Source organism: Lonchura striata, chromosome 2 (assembly GCF_050655825.1).
Source record: "Lonchura striata isolate lonStrDom1 chromosome 2, ASM5065582v1, whole genome shotgun sequence".
Classification (NCBI taxonomy): Eukaryota; Metazoa; Chordata; class Aves; order Passeriformes; family Estrildidae; genus Lonchura; species Lonchura striata.
Genome location: NC_140704.1, coordinates 90830481 through 90855832, shown reverse-complemented (window position 1 = coordinate 90855832; position 25352 = coordinate 90830481). Strand labels below are relative to the sequence as shown.

Genomic DNA, 25352 nt, shown 5'->3' with positions numbered 1-25352 from the left:
TTACTCAGCTGTGCCCTCACAGACAATTTCCCCCTACTTCAAGCCTTTCCTTCAAAGATGTTCAGGATGGCTCCCAAGATCCATTTCACAAACTCCACATGATCTACCCCCTCTCAGTTTCATCAGATGGGATCCTCCAGTGTTTAATCCCTTTGCAAAACTACTCACCAGAATTTGCCCAGACACAATCTCTAATTTGCATTCTCCAATTTCCCCCCACAACTGTCCAAGCTGAGCAAAGATCATTTCTGTGAAGACTCTTGCTACCTTGCTGGCCTCTTCTGCCCTCCTCTCTGCAGGTAAAGCTTTGAAATACCATTGGAGAAACAAGACTTAGTGGAAGACAAATTTGGCAAGATGGCTAATGAAGATGCTTGCACCAAGGGTTTTATTCCTTTGTCATAAATGTACCCAGGCAGAACCAATGGGCCACTTCATAAATGGCAAAATGCTTCTTGGGAATGTCAAAACTGCTAGAGGAGGTGCTCTTGTTTGCTTTCCAAAACTCCGCACCTACTAGACAGCAAACAATTCACTACATGAGTCCTCCTATTTAGCACTACTGAATAAATCTCTGGTCTACTGGTAGTGTAGGACAATTTTACGATGTTGATTTTAGGAAGAGTACATTTCTTAGCTTTTAAAAAAGTACATAGGGACTTTAAATTAGAATGGTAACAGGTCAGTCAGACAAGGTAAGGAGAAAAAACTTGAAACTGCTCTTTATTTTTACTTGGACTATCTTGGACTATGCCACAGTGTAGCAACTTCCTTCATCTGTGATCCCTCCCCAGCCTTTCCCACAGATACATCCATCTACATTCTTTATGAGTACAATAGCATTCTAATTAACTCAATCTTGGTGCTGACTGGAAAGAAATTAGCTCTAAAATTTAGTATGTAATTCGTTTAATGCTTCCTAGAAAACAAAAAAAAGTGAGAGATTTAAACTTGAACAATTCAATCTGACAGTGTATGTTTATGTGGTAATTGGGATTCAGAGTTATCCCTCTTCTTTCAGGACAGAGCAGGACTATTTCACACTGTGAAGCACATCTCATTTTCTTATCTAGAATTTAGAAAATATAGGGCAATGCATTCCATGGTTCAGACCAAAGAAAACTTGAGAATCAAATGCTCTAATTACATTACATTCCTTTACCTCCATATAAAAAAAAAAGAAAAAGAGTAATCCTCTTTTATTCTCTCCCTGCCTGAGCTGAAATACAAACTCTGGCTATCATTATGTCTCTCGACAGAAACTTGGTACTGAAGGTATTTCCCAGGCTGAGCCTTTCCAGGCTGGTACCTGGTGGCCTATTCAACTAGAACCCCTTAGCACTACGGAACTGTTTTTTTCCAGACAAGGTGTGTTCATGTGCCTCCTCTACATGAGCTAAGGATGGCCACAGCCCAGACCTATCTTTGGCAGCTCCTATGTATCTCTCTCCCCTGTCTGAAGCCTGTCCAAGACAGAAGTACTGATGGGAAGGAACAAACATCTCAGCCCTCACTGCTCTTCCTTTTCCACTAAAATGATGAGAAAAGGTATCTGGAACTTCATGACAAATTGTGTCAGCACAGCCCTTTGTCTCACTGACTTATGTACAGAACACCCAAATAAATTCTCCAGGAGCTAGAGAGCTAAGACTCTGCAATATGCTGATTCAGTAGTTAATATATTAATCTTAGGAGAAGAAAATTGTCACAAATAAAATGAAACTTCATTTCATCAAGATTCTACTGTCCCTCAAACACAGTAACCTCAATAAAGTCTGGATGTCCAAGTAGAGAGTAGACAAGACTTGGCCATGGTGAAGACAGTCTTAGATAGGTGCAAAGGGTTTGTTAGCTAATTAACATCAGAGCTGCTAATTTAACACGTTTTTTCCCCACCAGAAACCCTTCATTATTGAAAAAGCTTCACTTTACCAGTTTCATTGTCACTGGTTAACTTGTCCTCTCTTTCTTCCCTCTCTAAAGTGCTGCTTGCTGAGGATATACTGGATGCAGAACAGTTGTCTTTTTCATTCACTTCCTCATTCTGCCTCTCCTTTTCACTGAGTATTGCACTTTCTTCTGGCTCTCTCTCTGGTCCTTGCTCCACCTCACTCTCTGGTCCCACCTCTGTAGCCTCTATTTCCTTGGGTGTCTCCGTTCCCTGCTTGGCCTCAGCCTCAGCCTCCTGCTCTGGTTCTGGTTCTGGTTCTGTCTCTGTCTCTGGTTCGGGTTCACTGGCACTCACTGGTGGAGAGAACAATGGGAGAAAGAGATTCACTTAACAATGGAGCCATCTCAGGTTCACCTCTCTAAACGAGAGCGACGTGAGAGTTGTACAAGTGCCTCATGGAAAGAAAATAAAACGCAAGTCCACGGCGTGCTTAGGAACATTAGGAGCAACAGACTGATGGATGTTGTGCGACGACAGCATTGCACGTGAGAGTAGCCTGGCAAGCCCCCTCACTCGCTGTCTGGAGCCAGCCCACTATTTTTATACATACTTCCACAGCTGCAGTGTTGGACTCGCATAAGGATTTGAATGAACCAGTAGAAAATGGGCATCTCACCTGAGCATTAACACTCAGTGCCTAGACAGAGCCAGGAAAGAAGAGATTCAAAAAAAACCCAAAACAACAAACAAACAAAAAGGAGAGTGATTGTGGCTTTTGGTTGAATTTTCTTTGGGTTCTAGAAGAGTTCTTTTTTCACCTGATGAGGAACACTTCAACAAAAAAAATACAAATATTAGTTTTAATAACACACTTGAATGGCACAGTCTCAAAATGGCACTGTCACATATTTGGCTGACAAAAACCATATGTTGTTTCATGCACATTTACTTCAAAATAGCCACATCAAAATTCAGCAAAGTTTTCAACTGCCTGGCATATGGTACATATTTAGTTTCTAGTTGGTTGGCATATGGCACACAATGAGCTTTTTTATCAGTTGGCACACAGAAAATACTGTTGATAGTACACACTTGATTTCTTCTTCCCTGCTTTCCCAGTAAAAATAATTAATTCACCTTTAGGGTTTTTAGCAGCAACAGCGGGTTTTCACATGCAAATATTCTCTGCATGCTGCAAAGAAACTGAAGTGCATTCACACATATTCACATCAAGAAGCTCACCGTTCTCTGAAACCTGAAATGGCCATGCAAAGTATGGCAAAAATGGACATGCATGTTAGCTCTGCATACTTCCCAAATTGCCTCTGTACTACATCTTTTGGGTGGCTGAACTATAATGACTTGGTTTGTCTCTCTGTTAACTATTTTTCATTACAGTATTGCAAAAGTCTTCTGGACTTCTCATTGTCTTTGGATTACACAAAATACAATGAGAATTTCTTCAGGTACTACGTGAACCTTTGAAGGAAAAAAAAAATCACACTGAAATACTGGAATGCAATCCAAATATTTCAGCCCTCTACTGAGCAGGCAAGTATTTATTCTAAGTAAATATATAAGCCAAAATAATGATGATCATATTATTCTCCATTGAGAGAACTTAAAACTCTAATACTAGATATGCAAGCACCTCTGCCCATGCCTTGTTTCTCTAAAGGTATCTTACCTATGACTGTATCCTGGACACTACCTAGGAGAGAATCAAAAATACAGAGTGTCATCAAGAAGTTGGCAGACACTGTAAATTCCAGTGATGTGTTTCTCACCACAGCTGTCAATGTGTAGGTATAAAATGAGAACATTTTAAAGTCAAGACAAGATTTGAATATGATTGAGATGAAAGCCTAGGAATTCTTCAGGAGTTCCTGGAACTAATGTGGTACTTTAGCAAGAAAGATTCTCAGCTTGCCATGGTTCAATGGTCCATATACACAAATGTCACAAATTAATCAATGAATAATCATAATTTCATATAAATTTTGGATATTTCTCTATTAAAAAAAAACCAAAAAACAAACTAACTGTAATGAAATAACCAAAAAGGTCAACTTCAAAGCTCAGATGGAGAAAGAAGCTGATTAAAATGTGGCCAGGACTCCTAACGCTTACTGCAACTTTGTCATCATGAAGCCACACTGAAGATTCAATAGAAACAATTCAGGGGAGATGCAAGAAATGCTTGAGAAAATTTGAACATTCAAAAGAATTCCAGATACTCTTCTAACAAGAAATATTCCACACATAGCAGAAATATGCAGCAACTTAGCAAAATCTAATGCATAACAAAGAGTAAAGAGCACTATCCTGACATAGGCCACTCTTTTAAGTTCCAGGAACAATAAAATCCAAGTATTAGAACAAAACAAGGATATGTTGTTACTCTTTTTGACAGTCTCTCTCTCTCTCTCTCTAGGGATAATATCAAACAATCCACCTATAATCCAAATCACTTGAAAAAGTGAGCTAAGTCCAGCAGGACTTGCCTTAAGAAACAGTACAAAAATGAAATCTCCCAGGAAACACTATCAAGAGAACAAAGCCAGCAAGCTAGACATGTGTCCATCACTTGCATTTCCATCATGTAATCCACTGCAGTGATATTAGTGAGAACTTATGAAGATGTTAAAAAAACAATTCTCAGTGAATGCTTGGTAGTGGCCTGTTTGAAATTAGCTCAAACTTTCAGTCCTACATCTACTGGGTCCATTTTCATACCAGGCAAAACACTAAATGGCAACCTCACAGGTGGCAAGATAAATAAATAACAGGCCAGTCTCCGTCCCTTGTCTTCAGACTTCTGCTGGTGGAGAGTGCAAAGACTCAGGAAAGGAAGCCTGGTCAAATCAAAAAGCATCAACAGCAAAGAAGGTGTGCCTGAGATGTTAATGAGCATGACACCTTTATAAGCTGATCCTTCTGAAAAGCAAGCCTAAGAACTTCTAACGCAGTAGAGGGATATGGACATTTCCGTTAATACTCAACTATAAATCTACTTTGAAGGAGACACAAGATTTGGTATCCTGCTGATAAGAACTCAACCCTCCAGTCCTATATGCCCTCAGAGAGAAGAAATATCTCTCTGGGCTCACCATCAAATCCCTTGTCAGGCAAATTGATTAGCCAACCACATCCCCATCTTTTTTCTTTGCCTTCCACTTGGAGATGTGCTGAGTGTCTCTTGTGGATGCATACCGTAAATCTAAAATGTGTATGTCTGTCCAAGACCTCTTGGTTCAATTGTTCAGGCATTGCCTAAAGTCTTGGCTGTTATTTCCCTTCAGCTACTCCAGCATAGGATTCCTTTTTCTTAGAATTCTACAGGGACTCCTTATCTCTCCCCACTCCCACTCCAGTCTTTTCCTCCCATTCCTTGTGTTGGTAAGAACAGGTGCAGACTGAATTGGTTCTTTCTTCGTGCTGTCAGAAATGATCCTTTTTTGTCCTCCCACCCGAGTTCCTCCTTGGACTTTCAGTATCATGGTTCCTTTGGCTCTGCAGCTGGGGCTGCTTTGGCCTCATTGCACGCTCATGCTCTGGTGCTTCCTCATCTGCTGAGATGCTCTTGTCAGTCATGCTTCGGGCAGTATTTGAACCCTCCTCAACCACCACTGTTCAGAAGGTCTCCCCTACTGTCCACAATGTGCACTTGGGTTGGCCTGCCTACTTTCGCAAGTGCTAAAACGGCTGCTTCTTTCAGTCAAGGGTTCACCTTAAATTCCTTTGTAGACTGACTTCAGAGATGTCTCAGTTATTGTTGCTCCTCCTTTGCTGCATACTTGCACTTCACAAAATATTCTCCAATGAAATTACAAAAGAGTAAGTAGCTGCTCCAAAAAAAAATTAAGTTCCTTTTTGCAGTTACAGGGCTGCCTTCATTTCCTCTGAAAGCCATAACACAAGTTTTACAAGAGTAAGTCCTACAAGACTTGATTACTTCAATGAAACCAATTGTTTTATATGAGAAAACACTGCAGCTCAGTAAGTCCAGATTTTTATATTGGGTAGTGGTACTGACACATTTCACAGTGTGAGACAAAGTTCCACAGACAGAATCTGTTTCCTTCTTAATACCAGTAGATACTGGATGGCCAAAGGACATTTCAGCACAAAAAGAATAAAATAAATCTGACTTCAAAAATCCCTTATTGTTTTGCTAGTAGATGAACACTCTTTGCCTTTGACCTCAAGTTCTGAATTCTGCAGATGAGTATCACATATCTCTTAACACCATTCTTGCAAACTCTTTAGAGCATCACATGCACAGAACCAAGGAACTGTTTTTCTTCTGCAGTTTCATTCCTGCTTGGGAAGATGGTGAACCCCATGCTAAAAGCAATTACTTGGGGTGCAAGTAATCTGAGTTCTGTCCATGCTCTATTTCAGCTTTTCTTACAACTGGCTTGAGCAAGTTAATGCTTTATTTTCTCTACCTATTAAGTGGGATTTGCAACCCTTCCTAGAACCAGTAAAATTGAGATTTTAATTCAGTTTGGAGCATAAGGAAGTCAAGTAATAGTATAGAGACCATGGCACTGTGTCTACATTAAGCCTGGTCTAATGTCCTCCACTGGCAGATATCCAATAATATGGGCACTTCCAGATGGTACGTCCTGCCCACATGTTCATGACTTCCTATGACCTTTCCAATAGTTTTGGTAGGTCTGAAAGAACAGTCATTCCCCATGCCCAGATCCTGCTGAAGTATACAGATTTCAGGCCTCTGTTCAGGTTCTATCCTGGCCAACTCTCTGTAACTGCCTTTGGCTGGAAGGCTACCCTGCCCCATCCATATATTCTCTCCTTTTGGTCCATTTGCCAGGCTTCCAGGTGCTGCCCTCCAATGCCTACTGTATTGCCAGGAGTTTTAGTAGAGAGGTCCTGTCTACCCACATGTTGATAGCTTTGTCATATTCTGGCTGTCTGAAGCTGCCCTGTACACCTGCTCTAATGTATTCTCCAAATGGTTTGTACTGCTCCATTTCATGCTGCAAATTTTTTTTAATGCTTCCAGGAGAAATATGTTAAAATAATCATCACAAGAGATACTTGCTCCCTACCCAGTTCTGAAATCCTAATGGTGGAAAAATCCAGATTATTTGCTCTAAAAGCAATATAGCACTAAACAAAATGGGTGTTTGGATATTTCTGACTATCAGTATTGGAGGAAAATATCTGTGGTTTGTAAGTTGAAATTATTCCACTGAGACTCTTAAGGTTCCCAACAAGAAAACTGGGGAATATAATTGGAAAAAATATATGAAACTAAATAAAATAAACTTCACCTACTTAGTACAGTGAGGACAAACATATGCAGCATTCAGTATTTGTAACGTTTTTCTTAAATTGCCTTGCATTATAGCATGCTACCAGCCATAACACTTCATAAAACCAAGCAGTGCAAGTTACAAATGCATTAATCACCAATAGCATGTAGCAGGAAATCAAATAAAATAAAAATGAGTGATGGCGACAATTTGCCCTCAACATGCATTCTAGCTCTCAATGTTAATGCAACATCATGTGGTGCAAATATAAATCTGTATGGCATGTGTTGCTTTGAGGACTGAAGTAGAGTTACATGATGCAAGTGGCAGAATGACATACAAACATATACAAAAAGCATTGCTCTGTACACCAATAAATTATATGACAGCAAACCAACTGTGCAAACACTAGTTATACTTTCCTTTTTACTAATTGTCTGTGGTCTCTTTTAAGTCCTTTATGATTTCTGCTACAATTTTAAGAGTTTTTTCTTGGTAGTAAAAATAATCAACATACCCCCACTGCCTTCAATTCAAGAACTTTTGTTTGTTACATTCAGCCTGTGCTCTACTGGAAGGTTATTATAATCTTGGCATTCATCTGTTGCATTTCTTTCAGAGAATCCACATACGCAAAATCTGTTGGCAGGAATACTGTTTGTCTAGTATTCAGTAACTCCTCATATATAAGGAGCATGACACTAAAATTAAGATCTTTGGTATTCTCTAATTATTCCATTTGAAGAGCAACAGACAGTGATAGTATAAATCATAGCAGCAATTAGCAGTATTTCCTCTTAACGAACAGATTGCATTATATCCAAATTAATGCAAAAAATAGGTAATTTAGAAAGCCAGGATGGAACAATGTAGGACCCTTTACTCTGGCACCTCACAGATTGTATTCTTGCACTCATGCATCAGAAATCACCACCCCAAAATAAACTGTGATAAACCCAACATTGTTTCCCCTGCCCTCCTTTTCACTTACCTTCTGAGGGCTGAGGAGTTCCACACAGGATGGAAGGGGTCTTCAGCTCTTCCTGGGACTCTATGGATGCTGGGCTGATGCACTTGGGTACAGGTGAGGATGGAGCTGAAGGAGATCTCAGGTTCAAGGACAGCTCACTTCTGCCTCGGCTGACAGTCCGACTCTTCAGCTCCTTCTCATACTCCTCTGCTGCCAACTTTTCCAAGTATTTGTATCTGAAAGTTAAATTCCAGAGGGTTTCCGTAAAGAAAAAGAAGCCTGTGGCTGATGCTTGTTTATGGATGAAACACCTGCAGGGAATGAGCTGACTTCCTGACACAAGGAGTACAGCACTGAACTGCCTGCTTGCTCAATCTGCCAAAAAGTGCACACTGAAGCAAAGACTACTGCCCTGAAAAATGTTAAATTGCTCATTACAGTACAAAAGTAAAAACCAGCAGAGTTAAAGAACCTTTAGCTATAGTCTGCACAGTCCTTCTCCTTTTTGGAAACATTTGTCTGTTCTCCTTTTCACCCTCCTCTTTCCTCTTCTTCCTCCTCCTCCTCCTCCTCTCAGCCCTCCCTCTCCCAAAACTAAAATGGGAGAGAAAAAAAAAAAAAAAGAAAAAAAAAAAAAGAAAGAAAAAAACCCTCCAAACCCAGAGCCCTTTAATACTGGTGCAAATTGCCAAAATCTGAGACTTGCTGTAAGGAGAGGAAAATGCAGCAGACAAAAACAGATCTTCCTGAAAATAATACCAACAATACACGTTTGAATTAACTATCTAAAGATTCTGAACCTGCTTCTATTTGCTGTGAGAGCAATGCACTGGAATTCACTTTGTTCTCTCCAGAGCCTACAATGGAAAGTTTTTTTTTTTTTATTCTGAAAAATTTCTCTGCCGGACTCAGACATCCAATAGCTTGTACCTGACGTCACATGTAGTTTATTCATCAAAGTCACTTTAAAAGAACAAAGATACATCTGTTTTGCATTTTAGGCAGGCAGAACTCACTAACTGTTTATTAAGACCAGCTACCAATCATATTCTTCATAGTATGCTTTATACATTTCGACCAAAATAACTTTTAAATATGTGCCTGTTCCAGATGTCTTCTAATTTTATCCACCATTATTTGCTAAGGAATAAATTCATGAATACAGCTGGATCAGGCTTTAGACTGTTTGCCTTACCCGCAAGTGAGCTGTTAAACAGGTTAGTCAAGACTACTGCTTATGTCCCTGAAACACTCTGGTCATCCCCTGTAACACACTGTTGTAAACACTTCATAACACTGAACACCTCTCCTCCCCCCTTCTGCATCACTGACAGCCCAAATTAGTGTAAAAGGGTGCACTAAAAGCAGGCAGGGTAAAGAAGTCAGCCATATGTGGTAACAAACATGCTTAGTACATATGGTAGCCACACACACATGCACATTTGCAAACATCCATATAGAGAACAAAAATATGGCTTTGAAGAGCAGTCCTTGTATTTTCAGAGGCAATTGCCTTACTGCAAACAGCAATAATGAAGAACAAACTCATTTTCTTTTATTCCTCCAGAGGTATGCACAGGCTTTGAACAAATTCTGCAAGAAAAAGAACCCCTACAGACTCTGGATGAAAATATAACAAGCTACATACTTGCATGGTTATAAAATAGGAACTGTTTACAGTTCTAACATGAAGCCAATTCTTGAGACTGAATCTTGCCTTTTCAATAGAGGGGAAAGCATTTCTCTGGCATCAGCATGATGTTTTGTTACAGCTCATGAAGCCACTCTTTCCTTAAATGTTGGTCACTTACAAAGGGTGTCTTCCTCCTCCTCACAAGCAGAGCAGATGGTATTCCAGATTCATAAAGAGTCATTCAAACTGATCACTTGGCACTAACAGGTACAGCCCAGCTGGCTGCTGCCAAGTGGGTTTTGCAGTTTGCCAGCAGACTACAACAAAGATCTGGATGGATCCTTGTATGATGTGGGGAGCTACAATGTTTTATTGTCCTCAGTTCTTTTTCAGGTGCTTTAACATTTTCTGTAGCTGCGTGCTGCATGGCCAACCAGCAAAGGAGAGACCATCATCAAGAGGCAACTTTTCAAAATATATCTGATTATTATACTGAAACACAAAAGGGAACCAGAACAGCAACTCCAATGGCAGCAAGCACATCAGCAGAACTCGTTATCAAATGCAAAGTTTAATAAATAGGTATAACTTAGAAATAAAAAAAAATAAATTCAAGAATCAGTTATTAATGCTTCACACTTGATAAATGACATTATTTAGGTTATTTTTTGTTTTTGACAAATATATTCATTGTTGTAATGCACTAAATAGTTATTTAGTTGTTGTTTTGCACTGGGAAATTGCACTGGGTAGCTTTTATCTTGCACTATGGAGTTTGTGTCACATTGGTCTCTTCCACACACCTTTCCCACACCCAAGCCTCAGGTGTGATGGTCTCTCCCTGGCCTGCTCCCCCTGCCCCTCTCTTCACCTGTGTCCCATTGGATGTGGCCCCTTGGTTCCCCCCACCCCCTTTTCCTGGGCTCAAAACCCCCCTGGAGAACACCTTTGCTCTCTTCTCTCTTCCAGATGCCACCCGATGCCTTGGCCTCTGTTACCCCCAGGGTGTCACCTGGATCTGAGGTGGCTCCTATTTAATAAACAGGATTTAGTCCCGAGGAGAAGAGTGCCTTTTGTCTTTTATCTTTGTTCATGTAGGATTCCTCCCCGTGCTCAGAGGGGACCAAGGGGATTCCTACAGCTGGCACCCATCCAAGGGGATTCCTACACTTCATAATGAATGAATGCCAGCAGCAGATATGCAAAGTCACGTAGACCAAAATCTGAACGGGTTGAAAGGATAAGCTACCATACCTCCACTACAGGATTGACAAATTGCCCCTGTATATGCTGTCATATTCTTTTAAACCATGGAAACCTGCACACACCATCTCGGCTATGCTGACTCTTCTCTATAGACAATGAGCCAAAAGTCTATGGCTATCCACTTGGTATTCCTCATGAACGTAACACTGGCTTTACCATCTTCAAGTTGATGAAATTATCATTTTGAGTTCTCTAGGTATCTGAGTAATGCCCTGAGGGCAACTTAAAATGTTAAGGTACCAACAAAATCATGATGATGGACAGTATTTGAACTGCACCTTACACTGGAGAGGGCTTGGGAGCTCAACTTTCTCAATTTTATTCTTTAATTACCACTGGAAAACATCCACCCAATCAAAGGGAAAATCATTGAACAGCAAGATTCATATGGAAGAAACATACAAATCAGTTTTTAGCTAGGATTCTAGGCATCTTGACCATAGGATTTTCTTAGTCTATGCACACTAAAACAAGTTCACATGCAACTTCTTATAGGAAATAAAACTTCATTTGTGCAAAGGTGTTTGTAAAAAAGTAGTTACAGAATGTCAATGTAATGAACTACTGGTGCAAGAGTTCATTTGCAAAAGTTTTCTCCAATATTTATGTGCTACCAAAGCAAATATGTCTTTCCTCTTTATGATAGGAACTGATAGTTTGGTATCTCAGTTCAAAAGAGCCCTGTAGATAACAAAACCGTACTAATGAATAGTGAAATAGTCTCAGATTGCATAGCAGTAATGGTGAACACTTTCCCAAAAATATTCCAGTTGGCATTTTCCCTTACAACCTGAAAGTTCTGAAGAACTCGCTTCTAATTTGTTTCAAAACTTGCAGATGAGCATGCTCACTGAAGAAAGGTTTTACTCAGCTCAAATCAGTGCATGATGCTTATGTGCTCAGATGCATTTCATTTCAGAAAATGCCTTAAACTATTTGCAATTGTTTTGAGACTGGAAGCACAATGGAAAGCCCATTTACCTTTTCTTACTCTTAGAGATGCTAAAATAATTTTTTAATATTAGCTACTTCAGCCTCAACAGATAAAACTTCAGTCTGCAGAAACAAAATGACCCCTGTATGATGATTTTGTGGAAAAAAAACAAACCCCAAAACACAAAAGCAACCAGAAAAACCCCAAGTAAAAACATAGCAACACAATGATTTCTGAGATGGCTGCTCTCTTATTTTGATAATGTAACTCCAATTCTTGACAATCCAAAAGTACCTCCAGAGAGTAATCTCTAGAGGACCATAAAAGCAGTAACTTGCATATCTTCCAGGTGAAAACAAGCACTTCCTCCAGCATGCAATTACTAGTAGGGGTAGAGAAGAAGCTACTGAAAGACATTCCTTGAAAAATATGCTTTTATAAGCACATACCTCCCAGCCTAGCCCAGAGTTTCTAAACTTGTTCACTGAATGGAAAAAAAAAGGAAAAATAAAACCCAAACCCTTCATCCCTTCAAATATGCTATTTAAATAAAACTAAAACAATGCCCCAATGATAAACACTGTTAAGCTTTGTAATTTACTTGCTGTTGTTTAAAGAGATTGGCAAAGAAAACTTGGCTCTGAAAGATAAAAATATGCTGAGAGTGGGTCAGAACCACTTCTATCAGTCTGTTACTGCAGTTCTGCAATGATTGTGACCTCAATTTCCTTTAGCCTCACTTGCCTTTTCTGACCCTCCAGAAAACTTGGGACCCACTGGGTGGAAAAGACAGGCTTATTCAATTTATAACTCTACTAAATTTGGGCAATTTTCTGAAGTAAATAGGGTAAGCTTATTTCCCAAATAGATAAAAGATCATCAATCATTCTTAAGCATTCTCACTGCTCTTCATTTATTGCTGTGCTTACAGCTGGACTTCATTCTGCTCTTTAACAACTTCTTTCTTATAGAAGTCTTTTGGAATAAAAGTGTTTTGTGCAAGCAGAGTTAAAAATGTAAACATATGACAGCTCCACAGTAAAGAACATAGGAAGTACAAACAGCCAGAGGGAAGGATAGGGAAGGATGGATGCATGACATACAAACCTCTCTTCTCTTGCTTGTCTTAGTTCTTCTCTTTTGTCTAAATAGTCACGGCTAGAAAGACAATTACAGTAAGTTGTAGCAGAAACCAGAAGAAAAAGGTAAGTAATACAAATATAAGTACAGTAGGAGAAGCCAAGAGTGGTACATACAAACTGATCAGAGACAATGAAGGCTGTTGTCAAAAAAACTTGTTTGCTTTTCCAAAAATTGCTGAAGAGTTTACACTTATCCATACATACAACATCAAATATGTACTTTGGAAGGTCAATATAAGTAATTCTAAAAAACCCTGCAAAAAGTGAAAAACTTGAAGCATGCTTTGAAACCTGGGATCTGAAATGAGATTCAATGAACTGCACTTATCCATAGGGAGCAGACACATGAGTGGCTATTTAACCATAGTGGCTATTTAACCATCCCTCATTTGCTCCATCTTAGAATGCCCCAATACAGTGAGTGCAGCCCCTGGCAGGATAGACTGAGGCAATGAGCAAACCTGTTGGCCTTCTTTCCAAGGAATCTTTCCTTAGTGAGTTGTAGTTGCCACAGCTGGAAACAGGACAACAGACTGGCTTTACTATGAAGGACAATTCCTCATTCCAAGAGGGTGCGTGCAGCATCCATGGACAGATAGCAACCTTTCGCTTCCTTATTTTTCACTCAGAGTTTTAGATACAAAACTCCTTTTATGTCAGCTGCCACTCCCATAGCTCCTCAAGTAACCCATATATTTAACTTTTGCCAACTCAAGTTTGCTGGATGCTTGAGTTTTGGAGAGGCCTGCCACATCCACAAACATGGATGCAAATTTAACTCAGAGCACAGCAGAACCCAGCAAATATCCACCCTGTCTCAGTATCACTGCAAGATGGTTCCTTACAATATATTTTTAATATTTGGTTGAATCTGGCAGAGAAAACTGATAAGACCTCCACCTTATTTGCTAGATTCTTTCACAATGTAAGCTGTGAGCACCAGAAAGATTTTCAGAACTACTCCTTTTAATAATGGCCTCTTTTTAAATTCTCTTTATATTGTATTATTAAATGAATTACTTATCATCCATTATACCAATAGCTATCAAACATCTGCAAGTGCTCTTCAAAAGTCCTTTAACAGGGAACACACATTACTGTTTCAGACCATCTCCATAGGCTTTGAATTCTGAACTGGTTATACTTTTACAACATTTAAGAAGTATTCCAGGAAATCTTCAGCAGGTAAATTTTAACATTACTCTTTCCCCGCTGACAACTTTCACTCTTACCTATAGCTGAAAAATTTAGGACATATTGTTTATTTATTTTTACTTTAGTTTAGGACATATTGTTCTATATATGCAATGGGTACAATAGTCCTTCTACTGAGAAAAATGTTCATTCTGCAAAGCATTCCTTTAGTTTGCAATAGTTTCTGAAGCTTTGTAGTTCCTCTCCTAATTCTCCAGCTCTTTCACAACTAGTGATGCTCTCCTTTAAATTATCCTCTATTTGTCAATAATGGTGCCAGAACCTAGTGCAATATTCTTGAGGCAGAGTTGGAAAGAATGAGATAACAAATGAGTCATGATGGTAAATCCAGTACAGCTCACGAGTTTAAAGACTGCATTGCAAGTGCTATTTTTAATCAAAATACATCTTCAGAGACTGGGTTTCTAGCCAGACTGATGATATGATAATGAAATCCCAGGAACTCTTATGAAACTGTCCATGACTTCTTGCTGTGACTTTGTCTTCCTTCTGCCAGACTATTTAATCAACTGTGGGATGCTGTCTGTTTGTGAAGTCTGGTGGCTTTGGAGACCTCTGTTCAAACAAAAGTTGTAACTTTTGGGTTATCACAAAACTCAAATCCAAAAGACAAAAACACTGGGCATTGAAAAATAATTTTAAATATGTAGCATAATCATTATATTTAGTTTATCAGTTTTTGACTCTGAAATAAAGGGATGAAAATGTATTTTTTTTTTTTATTTATTTTAAGAAACCTCTTTTAGTGACAGAACAACCAGTGTAGCCAAACTCTACTGAAATGTGCAGATCTGTTACTCAAACAGGTCAATGTGCCAAATGCCCTGTTGGCTTTTCCAGTCTGGGAGTTTCCTTTCTGAAAGATCATGTTGGCTGTCCATGGCAGCCTGCTGCAGCCTGATGATACCACTTGAAGGGAGAGTTTTTGGAACAGGCTGGAAGACTGCAACCTTATTGTTTCTGTTTCAGGAGAACTTGGGCAGCTGTTGGCTGCCAAAGATCCTATTATGGTGCTCTTCCACCTTCCCTCTGCCTCTCATTTCCTTCTAAACTAGCTATCTTCTGGAGCCAGGAGAATATCAATCAACCACTCCTAAGTTCCTCCTCTTTCCAAATTCACAGAATCACAGTCTGTTTCCACTTCTTACTAAAGGGATGATTACAGTGAAAACAATCCTGCATACTAATAAACAACCTAACGTAAAACACTGTGCCATCTTTTCCGTAACTACCAATTCTAAGGCTACAAAACATTTATATTACCATTCTTTAAGTTATTGCACTATGTCTTCTAACTACTAAAAAAAGGTTTGCTTTTAACTCCTGTCTGTGAGGAAACAAATTGATTTCTTAGTGTACATTCTTCAGACTGAAGGCAAACAATTTCAGGTATAGATTCCACATCTGTCCTTGGCCCACTGCAGTCTTTTTTAGCCCCTCTGCTGGGATTTTCTAGGCATGGACTGAAGAGGTTGAGGGGGCTTGTCTCTTACTACCCTCAGACAGCACACCCTGGGATCCTACATCGCACAACATTTTCTCAGATGTGAAAATGCAAAGTCCTGCATTCAGCTGTGACATTTGTCTGGCCAAGGTTTGAACAGTTATTTTGGTCATTAACTTCTGTCAGCTGTTGATTCCAGGAGGAAGAGACACATGTTCAGAAACACAGGAAAAAGTAGTTAAAAAGCACTCCCATACAGCAAGGCATTTTTACTTTGCATAACTTAAAAGGAAAAAGATGTTTCAATGCTGTCGTCCCTTCCTCACTCCTTGATACCTTTTTCCCACTCTTTCAACTTCAAATCCTACACCTCATTGAGATTATAATTTGGTGAGTATATTAGCTAATAAAATCAAGCTTCTCTACATACCCAGTGTAATTAGCTGCCTTTAAAAAAAATAGCTTTTTTATTAAACGCCAAAATTTGTTATGTGTTTAAATCTCAGCTTTTAAGATACTTAGATCAAGAGAAGTATTTAAAGGGACATTATTCATCAATTCAATTATTTTGCAGTTGAATGTCTCAATGATTGAACAATCTATCACACATTAAAGCAAGAAACTGGGAGCAAATTTGGGTCCTACTTGAACTTGTTTCTTTCTTCACGTTCTATCCTTTGCAACCTTTCTTCTCTCTCCTGACGCCGTCTTTCTCTTTCTGCTGCCAAGGACTCCTGGTGCTGCCGAAAAGATGATGTAAGGAGACCACCCAAAGCTGGCCTGCAGAAAAGGAAGATCAGATTTCTCAGTGTCACTTTTATTGATTATGCAGGCAAAAAATAAGTAGCAATCATGCAGCAAGTAACATAATCTCAACCAGCAGAATGGCATGGCAATATTTATGTATGGATGTTTCAAAGCATTGGCTAAGAGTCTTCTTGCTGAATTGATTATAGACTCTGTGATGAGCTGAAGAAAAACAATTAGGGTAGGCTTCCTAAACAGCCAAATTTCTAAAGCAAAACAAAGTATGTGTAAAAAGTCTTCAGTCTGTTTCAACTGCAATATTGTCTAAATAATTTTTTTTACTTTATAATCCTGTTAATAGAAAAGCTGAATCTTGTAAAGGATTTTTGACATTTTAAAGGAAAAAAAACTGTTATGCAATGATGTTAAAAACAGATGTGTCACAAACACCTTAAAATCCTCTATACAGAAAAACAAAAGTAAAGGAAGATGTCAGAAATGCCCTAGAGAATTCAAAAGCTCTCTTGAGTATCAGGCATATTTTTCCTTTATACATAAATAAATTTGATTATCATTATTTCCCTGCTGCATGTGCAGTAAGAGCAAGATGAATCTCATATATAAACATATCAGTAAAACACAAAGGGACAGTTTTCTCAAACCATTTTTAAATACTAACAGAAATGATGGCCTCTACAGTAAAACTTTTCAAAGATATAAGGCCACTTTTACATTCACTTTTACATTCATAGTTTGGTGCTGACATAGATTTTTTTATTGGCTTTACTTTGTCTGGGAGAGTAGGTCCTCTTACACAACCTTCCCCTAACATGGTGGTATTGGTACCACAGACATGGCAACAAAGTGACCTCAGAGTAAATGTGTCTTTCTTTCTGTCTCTTAGACAGGAAAAAATCTGTATTGTACAGGGTAGTTTTATACAGATGCACACTAATTGAATTAGACTGATAAAATCAAAAAGACATAACTCATGTAGAGAGGTTTCTGTGCATTGTTGTAACATGAGTTTTGCAATGAAAGGATTAATGAGAGAAATAGATACTGCCTTTTGTGTAAAAAGAAACGAAACCCTGCCTGCCTAGAGGAAGGTTCCTTAACCAGTAATGCAAACCTGAATAAATTTTCCTTATTTTTAAGAACTCAGACCCTCTCCCTTATTTATTTACTTGCCTATGGCTGCACAGTGTAGGCATTTAAAATAATGGCACCAATTCACTAGTGAACATAGGTGCAAAAGAAGACAAAAATGTTAATGCAAACGTATCTTCCCCAAGAGTCTATGTCTGTATAACCAGGAACACCACAAAACATAGCCATTTCAGCCCCACTGGCAGCAGGGCAGCATGAATATAATGTCAATAATTTCAATAAATTGAATTTCAATATGTCATATCCCACCCGCATAAACATTACATAAGATGGTATAAAACTTGATATTCTGTAAGAGTCCCTGCTGGCACTCCTCCAAAGCTACAGTATCAATGCTGGATCACACTCAAAACCATAAAAATCTCTAATATGCTTCAGCACTAAGAAAAGTGGGAAAAAATCCTCCAGCCCTGATAGTCAAGTACGTGTGGTGAATTTTCCCTTGAGCATATTTTAAATTTATTTTAACTTTTGACCTCTTAGTGCATATTTCAAGAGAAAGCTCTTAGCAGAAACAGTAGCACCACTGTACTAAAATTCAAAAGCTAGAGCTCCATCCCTGTAGTAGCACAAAAAAACCATGGCTATATTGTTGGATAGAACATCAGAAATTACTTTATGAAGGGGAAAATTGAACAGTGCCTCCATGTGAAGATATATGGAATTTAACTAGGAGAGATGGCAAAAGAGGGTCTCTATCAAGTCTTTGTTTTTATATGTTTTGTGTATTCTATATTTGGGCATTGATATCCCATCCTGCCCAGGTGCCATGAAGTCTGCAAACTCCATTTAGAGTCAAAGGAAGGTATGGCTTAAAAGAAGACTGAAGGAAAATTAAGGGGAAGGATGGGGTGATGCTGAGACCAAAAGAGTGATTGTAGGTCTGCACATCATCTAGCAGGTTGGAAGCCTTCGGCTCCGACTAAGCTCTTTGAGGCCCTACAATAAATGCACATTCTTATGTGGGGGATTACAGGGAAATCACATGGAGATGCACAGCTTAGTTCTGCAGATGGGATTCTAAGCTAACCCTGGTAGCAAAATACCTCCACACCTTGTGTGGAGCTTTGAGGTAGCATAGTTTGGCTAGCATTACTCACTGGGATAAAATTTGCAGATGTATGAAGAGCAGCATCACAATCTAAATAGAAGATCCAGAGCTGTATGTCCAGAAGAAAAGCCAGTGTCTAAGGAACTGAAAATGCTAGCTTGCCATCTCTTCAAAACTAACCAAACCAAGAGCAGTTAGTCAAAACTTGGAATTTCCGTATTTCCCGCTGGTTATGAGTGCATACTTCAGCTGAATTACAAGCTGTGAAGACACATACCCAGTTTAATTCCTTTGTGCCAAACACAGCATTATCATGCACAAGAGTTTGTTGCATGAAATGGTCAAATCTAACAGCTCAAGCTGCCAGAAGGTTCTGTACATAGAGGTCATAATTAAACAGACAGGAACACACTCAGCTGACCTCTTGTGTGACACTGACTTCTTAAAGCACAAATAGTGAAGGTTTTGGGTCTTCAATCACATTTAGAAAAGGGCAGGCAAAGAAACAGCACTGTTACAGCTGAGTTAGCGCTCGCTTAGTGGTTACACCCACTCAACCACACACATCTGCCCTCAGCGGGGACCACGCCTCACGCCAAACGCTCAGACCAGCTGCCTTATGAAGCCTCATGAACTCAACCTCACTGCAAATATCAAACACCACGGCTCGACTGGTGTTTCGGGGCCCCTATACTCCTTTTAATGTGCTCTGCAACTATAAATGCACAGTTTTAGTATTTAGTAAACTCGATAGGTAATTTTCTACATGTGCCTAAACTAAACCTGGGGTAAGCAGGTTACTTTCAGGATCTACACACCTGTAAAGAAACCAGAGGAAAAGCAAGCATTACGAGGTATTCCTCACACAGTCTAAACAATTTGAAAAGTGATTTGTCTATGTACACTTTATTGGCAAAATCTAAATATTGTTTCTGTATTTCCCTGGCAATAACACTTCGAGTAAATGTTCTCTTCCAGGAAGCACATACTTGAATTGCAAATGGCAGCATGACTGACCAAACCAGCTGGTGAGAAGGCTTGGGCTGAGCCACTGGGTAATTTTGTTGCTTTGATGCTGCTTGAAGGGTGACAGTGCCTTCAGGCCTCATGAATTTTTAGATCTTATTGAGGCAGGCCACATTTTAAAAATGGATAAGCAAGAAAAAGGCTAAAAAAACTTCTGGCATTGAATCAAAGGTGATAAGAGATTTTAATAGTAAAGAGATGTGAATGATCAATGAAAACATAATACAGTGATCACTTGCAAAATGGAGTTACAGCTAATATATGGCAGCATTTTAGTGCTGGTGTCATATGTTACCAGCTGGTAATATCAACCATTTGTTCAGCTCCACAAATACAATCCAGAAGGATGCTTACTCTGACTACTATTTTCAATCTTGTAGAGAATGCAAGGCTATTAAGAATGGACTGTTAATATAAAAAAGGTTAAGAAAAGCTTTCTTATGCCTGCTGTTAAAACCAGTAAAAGCTAAACAAGCTATGTTATTACTTCTCCATTACAGAAAGAAAATACACAACCAGAAAGCATCTAGATTTGTGGATTTGTGAATAGAGCTCCTCACCACAGAATCAGGATGCAGGGCCAAAGAGGTTATTAGTAACTTATCTTACTGGAAGAAGAGATAGTAAAAGGAAAGAATGGGGGGGGGGGTGGGAAGAAAAGAAGGCAAAACATATACACAGAGCATTGGATATGAAGCCAAAATGTTGACTGTAGGCCAAAGCTCTTCTGAATAAAAATTCAGCCAGCCTGACCTACAGCATTTAACAAAGCAGTGAATTAGTAATCATTATTAGATACAAATTAATGCAGACACAAGATCTTTCACCCTTTTTTCAAGTTCTTGCAGTTTTCTGAAAATACTCCATCATGGACTGTGAAGGGGTTATGTGTCCTGAATTACTCTAATCTTGTTGCAAACTGAAGAAAATATTTCTATCTTATTGAAAGCAAAACTGAAATTCTGAATGAACTTCATTCACATAAGCTCTGACATATTATTTTGTGGCTGCCTTTCCTTCTGTTCAGTTGAATTTTTAAAATTTTCTAAAGCGAAATTGTTATCTACAGGAAGAATACAAAATACAAATGTATATTTTTATGAGCTAAAAAAAATTAACAGATGACTTATGAGAGGAAATCCCTTTAGGTCATAAGGTTAATATTCAGGATTGTCTTTAATACAACATGGGGCAGAGTCAATAATAACTTTAATAAGGAAGCACTAATTACCTAATTTTGCAAAGTGCTCCTGTTCCAGCAGCCATGGGAATGCTACAGTGAGGGTACAACAGTCAGCAGCTCCTACTTGGCCTTAAGTAACTCTAAATGTCTTTTGGCTTTAACAAAATAAATCCATTTTCCAGCTTAGAAAGAGACAAAAGGGGAGGCAAAGCTGCCAAGAGCCATATTGCTTTTTACAGTTAAAGAAACTCTTCATGTGTTATGTCTCTCCACATGACATGGCAAATTCAAAAGCATGTTGATATAAGACTTTGCAAACAGACTAAACATTACTTAAGGAATCTTTATAAAAACTTCTCTCAAAAATAAACATAAAATTGAGAGCTAGAACTACTAATGCTTCCTTTAAAGAAAGAAATTTGAGAATGACCAAGAGAAGAACTTATTAATGTTACACTTTGAAGTGGCACAGGGGGACTACCCAAATTAGAGCTACAGCAGGACAAAGCTGTAGAGAGCCTGGGCAATGCACAAAGACTTTGTACACACTCTCCTCTTCTAGCTGACCTGTGCAGCTTTTACACTGTGCTTCTGTGTGCAACCTGCAGCTTCTCATCCTCATGTGGGTTACACCTTGCCTGGAAGTGACTTGCAGAGCTCAGGCATAGACTGAGGCCAAGGTGGATGAGCCCTGAGCATCAGCACTGCACATGGCATGTTCAGCCAGCAACACTCTGCAGTCTGAAACCACAACCAGTTCATGCTTCTGTTTAAACATATGCCCTATGATGAAGTCCACAAAGCTGCAATCAAGAATATTGCTTACACAGTAGTTCGACAAGCAGCTAGGCCAGTGCAAGCCACGACTGCTTCCCAAACTGCAAATCATCAAGTAATTCCTAAGGTCATTTTTCCTCTTAAAATCTCAGCAATAAAGTTGAGGCTTTTGCCCTGGGCCACTATTATCAGCTAGCAAGCTATCCATTCCTCATTTCCTTATTATGTTACTCAGAGTGAGAGATGTGCTTGGCAGTTACCACAAGGAAAAATCACCACGGTCTCTGGTCTGAGAGCCCAGAAGGACACACAGAAAGAACAGAAAGGCAAGGAAAGAGGAGCAGTTCTTGGGAGAGCAGCAGCTTTGCAGGGTGTATAGCAGGTTTTGGTTCATAGGTTTCTGTTTTACCTTAGTGCTTAACAGCTGGAGTAAGGGAACTGCAGAGCAAAAATCAGTGATAAATGGCTAACAGACTAACAGATAAAAAAAAAAAAAAAAGAAGAACCGAAGAACCTGCCAAGAAGCTTCATCCAGCAGCATCTCCTGCTGTTGTCAATTACTTAGACCTTTAAGTTTAGTAGAAAATCTAACTGAAAAGCTGCTTGGCATTGTCAGGTTTTTTGTTTGTTTGTTTGTTTTCCTTTGCTTTAAAGAGAGAAATTTGAAAGAAAGAACGAGGTTTCCAGCAAATCACTATTTGAGGCACCTGGAAAAGGAATAAAACTCAAAAGAACAGTATCTGCAGACTTTTCCTGCACTTTATGCTTATGCTTCAGGTATGGTGTTTAAGTGTCAGAGGAGAAAAAACCAGCTATAATCTAGGCCTGTTCATCTCACTGTCTGTGATCTGTTTTAGAAATAAATGTTTGAAGGTAAATTTCCTTTAAAACTTATAGAAGAACATGGAAATGAACACTCAATATTCAAGGCCCTGCATCATGGGAGCCCAAGGTAACATTGCTGTAGATCAAAAAGCAATTGAGATGGAAAACATATTAAAGAATGCGAAATATATTTAATATTTCTTAAACCTATTTTCTAACGCTCTGGAAAAGCTGGAGATGCTTCAAACACAAATAATCTGCAAACACCATAGCAGGCCTTTACCAGGCTTCGAGATTTGGAAGAACTTCTGAGGGACCAGCCAGAGGTGGAGACTAAGCTCACAGTGACTGGTGAAAAGCCTCAAGAAGTGGAGGTTTGCGAGCTGAACTTTCTGGCATTTGATTTAACAGAGGTGAGACCATGAACTCCTGCTCCTTTGGTTATGCAGTGCCCCGAGAAGGTTTTCTGAGCTAGGCTGACTGTACTACTGTTTGACTGTCCAGCCCAGGGGGAACCACCTCCTGGTATACGCATCAGAAGAAACCCACCCTGGAAAACACACCAGCAGGATATTTTTCTGGTAGTGGAATGAATTAAAGCTGGTGCTGAACTTAGGAGCTCTTGCCTTAGAAGTTACACTCCTTCATTATATGATAAGGACAGCCATGATCAACAATTCAAACATTTCACCACTAAGTGGACACTATGAGGGGGTGTGAAGCTTTGCAAGTAATAAGTTTGGTGTCCTGTGGCAGACTCCAGGCTGCAGTTTCAATCTGAGTGACTGTCTTAGATTCTGAGTCTGACATTCTATTTCTGGCTAGACAGAAATATCTTAAGTGTGAGCATAAGGCATGGAAATACAGACTAGTCCTACAACACCTTCTGCCCCCAAGGCAAGGGGGCAACTTGGAGGGACAGAAAAATGCTTCTCCCCCAATGTGTTTCAGTCATGCACTGTTCTTCCCTTTTGTTATTAAAATTTATGAGGTCATGAGAGTGATTTAAATTTTTTTTTTATTAACTGGGGAGAAAGAGGTAGTGGGAGCAGCGTATTTATGAAGCAAAGCACTCTTTGGCATTAGAAAACAGGCAGACTGGGTTATACTTCTTATGCTTTAGGAGTGACTTTCACAAGCAGAGAGATACAAGAGAACTGACACACTCCTTCTCTCCCAGTGAAGGGCTGAACAGAAAGTGTGCTGCCATTTGCCCTCTTTTCAGCAGGATTCCCATGGCTGCAATACGCACTTCACAAACATGGCTCTCCACAGGGGAGCCAGGGAAATGAGAGAGAACAACAGCACTGCAAGGAGTTGCCAAAAGGCGGCAGCTGTATTTAGAAACAGTAAAGTAAGCCTTTTCTTCTGCTGTACAATCAGAAATACATAGATGATGTGGATTTCAAAGAACAAAATCCGGCTACTTTTGCACTGACTTATACTGCTCTTACAGCCAAAGACTGTCAAGTATGAATGTCAAAATGTCAACCACACTCCTTCTTTCCACCTAAATTGTAGCTCTTGTTTTCATAAGCAATATACAGCCGAGGGTTTGAAAGGCCTGTCATAGCAACTGAATGGAACATGAATCACTGTGCTGGGCACTGCTCTAAATGCTGCTTCTTCCTTCCTCCTCATTCTTGAAGGTCAGATAAACGGTACCAGGACCTGCATCTGAAGCTCTTCCCAGCATGATAAAAGACAGGAATCTTTCTGTGAAGGCTTTGCATAACTGTAGCATAAGCTGAAACCAGAAAACACACCTTAGAGCTAACCATAGATACGCATCTGCTTCTTATCAAATGTCTTCCTCTCCCCTGCACTCCCATCTTTTAACTTTTTTTTGGGTGTTTGAATCCATGTAAATTTTTTACCATCAGGAGGTACGAAATACTGTTTACATAATCAGAGGCAAACACCATTCATAGGAAACTCTGAAAACCTCCACAATACTTTCCATTTACTAATTAGTGCCAAGTATTGTGTTATCCACTACATGGCCTATTCTTCAATAAGCAAATTCCATCTGTCAGTCTCTACATGGACATTTCTTCAGTGCATCTCTTTCAGGACAATGAAATTAAGGAAGGCTTCTGCCCTTCTTCAAAGCAGTCAGTTCTTTAAAGCTTGCAGAAGTATACATTTGCAGTGGCAACACTCTCAAAAAGAACAAGAGAATGCAAAATGACATCTGAAATGGTAAACTTAATTATCTTTAAATAAATAACTGTATCTATTCTGCAGACAACACACAGCTGTGGTGTACACATTTCTCAGTTTCACACTTCTCAGAGACTCATATACAGGAAGCATCAGGCTGTAACATCACTCAAATGTAAAAATGCAGAAACCCTGGTGAGTTCATGAACTACCATGAACAGCAAGCTACAGATTTAAACAGGAGTACAGAGATTTTTGTCATGTGAGGTGGAAAGTAGCAAACATAACCTGCAGGAAAGACAGATACGACACTGAGCACTGTGTTCAGTCACAACACGTAAGAGAGATCTGATGGTTGAAAGTAGAGCACTTTACAGTTTCAGAGGAAAAAGGAAGATAAGGTGTGTTGACTGGAAGATGCTTCTAGAAAAACTGGCTTCAAAATATAAATTATTTTCCTAGCAGTGATAATAAATACTGGAATATTGTCTAGAGAAATCATGTGCTGCCACTTGGAAACATGTGAGAGTACAGGGGTCTTTCACTTAGCTTCTGTGAGACCCATTATAGGTCACAACAGATGATTGCAGAGCTCCCCTCTGGCCTGATTCTTCATGAATCTGCACATTT

The 25352-nt window shown here is 39.3% G+C and overlaps 1 protein-coding gene across 15 annotated transcripts in view; it reads right to left on the bottom strand.

The window, feature by feature from the left end:
• FHOD3 (formin homology 2 domain containing 3) overlaps positions 1-25352 on the bottom strand; it is a 368504-nt gene that overhangs the window by 66221 nt on the left and 276931 nt on the right. For 7 of the 15 annotated variants that reach the window (XM_085573657.1, XM_085573653.1, XM_085573655.1 and 4 more), the window contains 5 exons: positions 16426-16560; positions 13087-13137; positions 8168-8382; positions 3579-3602; positions 1933-2244 (listed from right to left, as the gene is read on the bottom strand). In XM_085573657.1, the coding sequence (XP_085429783.1) occupies positions 1933-2244; positions 3579-3602; positions 8168-8382; positions 13087-13137; positions 16426-16560 (737 nt within the window). The remainder of the gene's footprint in view (positions 1-1932; positions 2245-3578; positions 3603-8167; positions 8383-13086; positions 13138-16425; positions 16561-25352) is intronic. The other 8 variants (XM_085573654.1, XM_077785050.2, XM_085573658.1 and 5 more) reach the window with 5 other exon arrangements.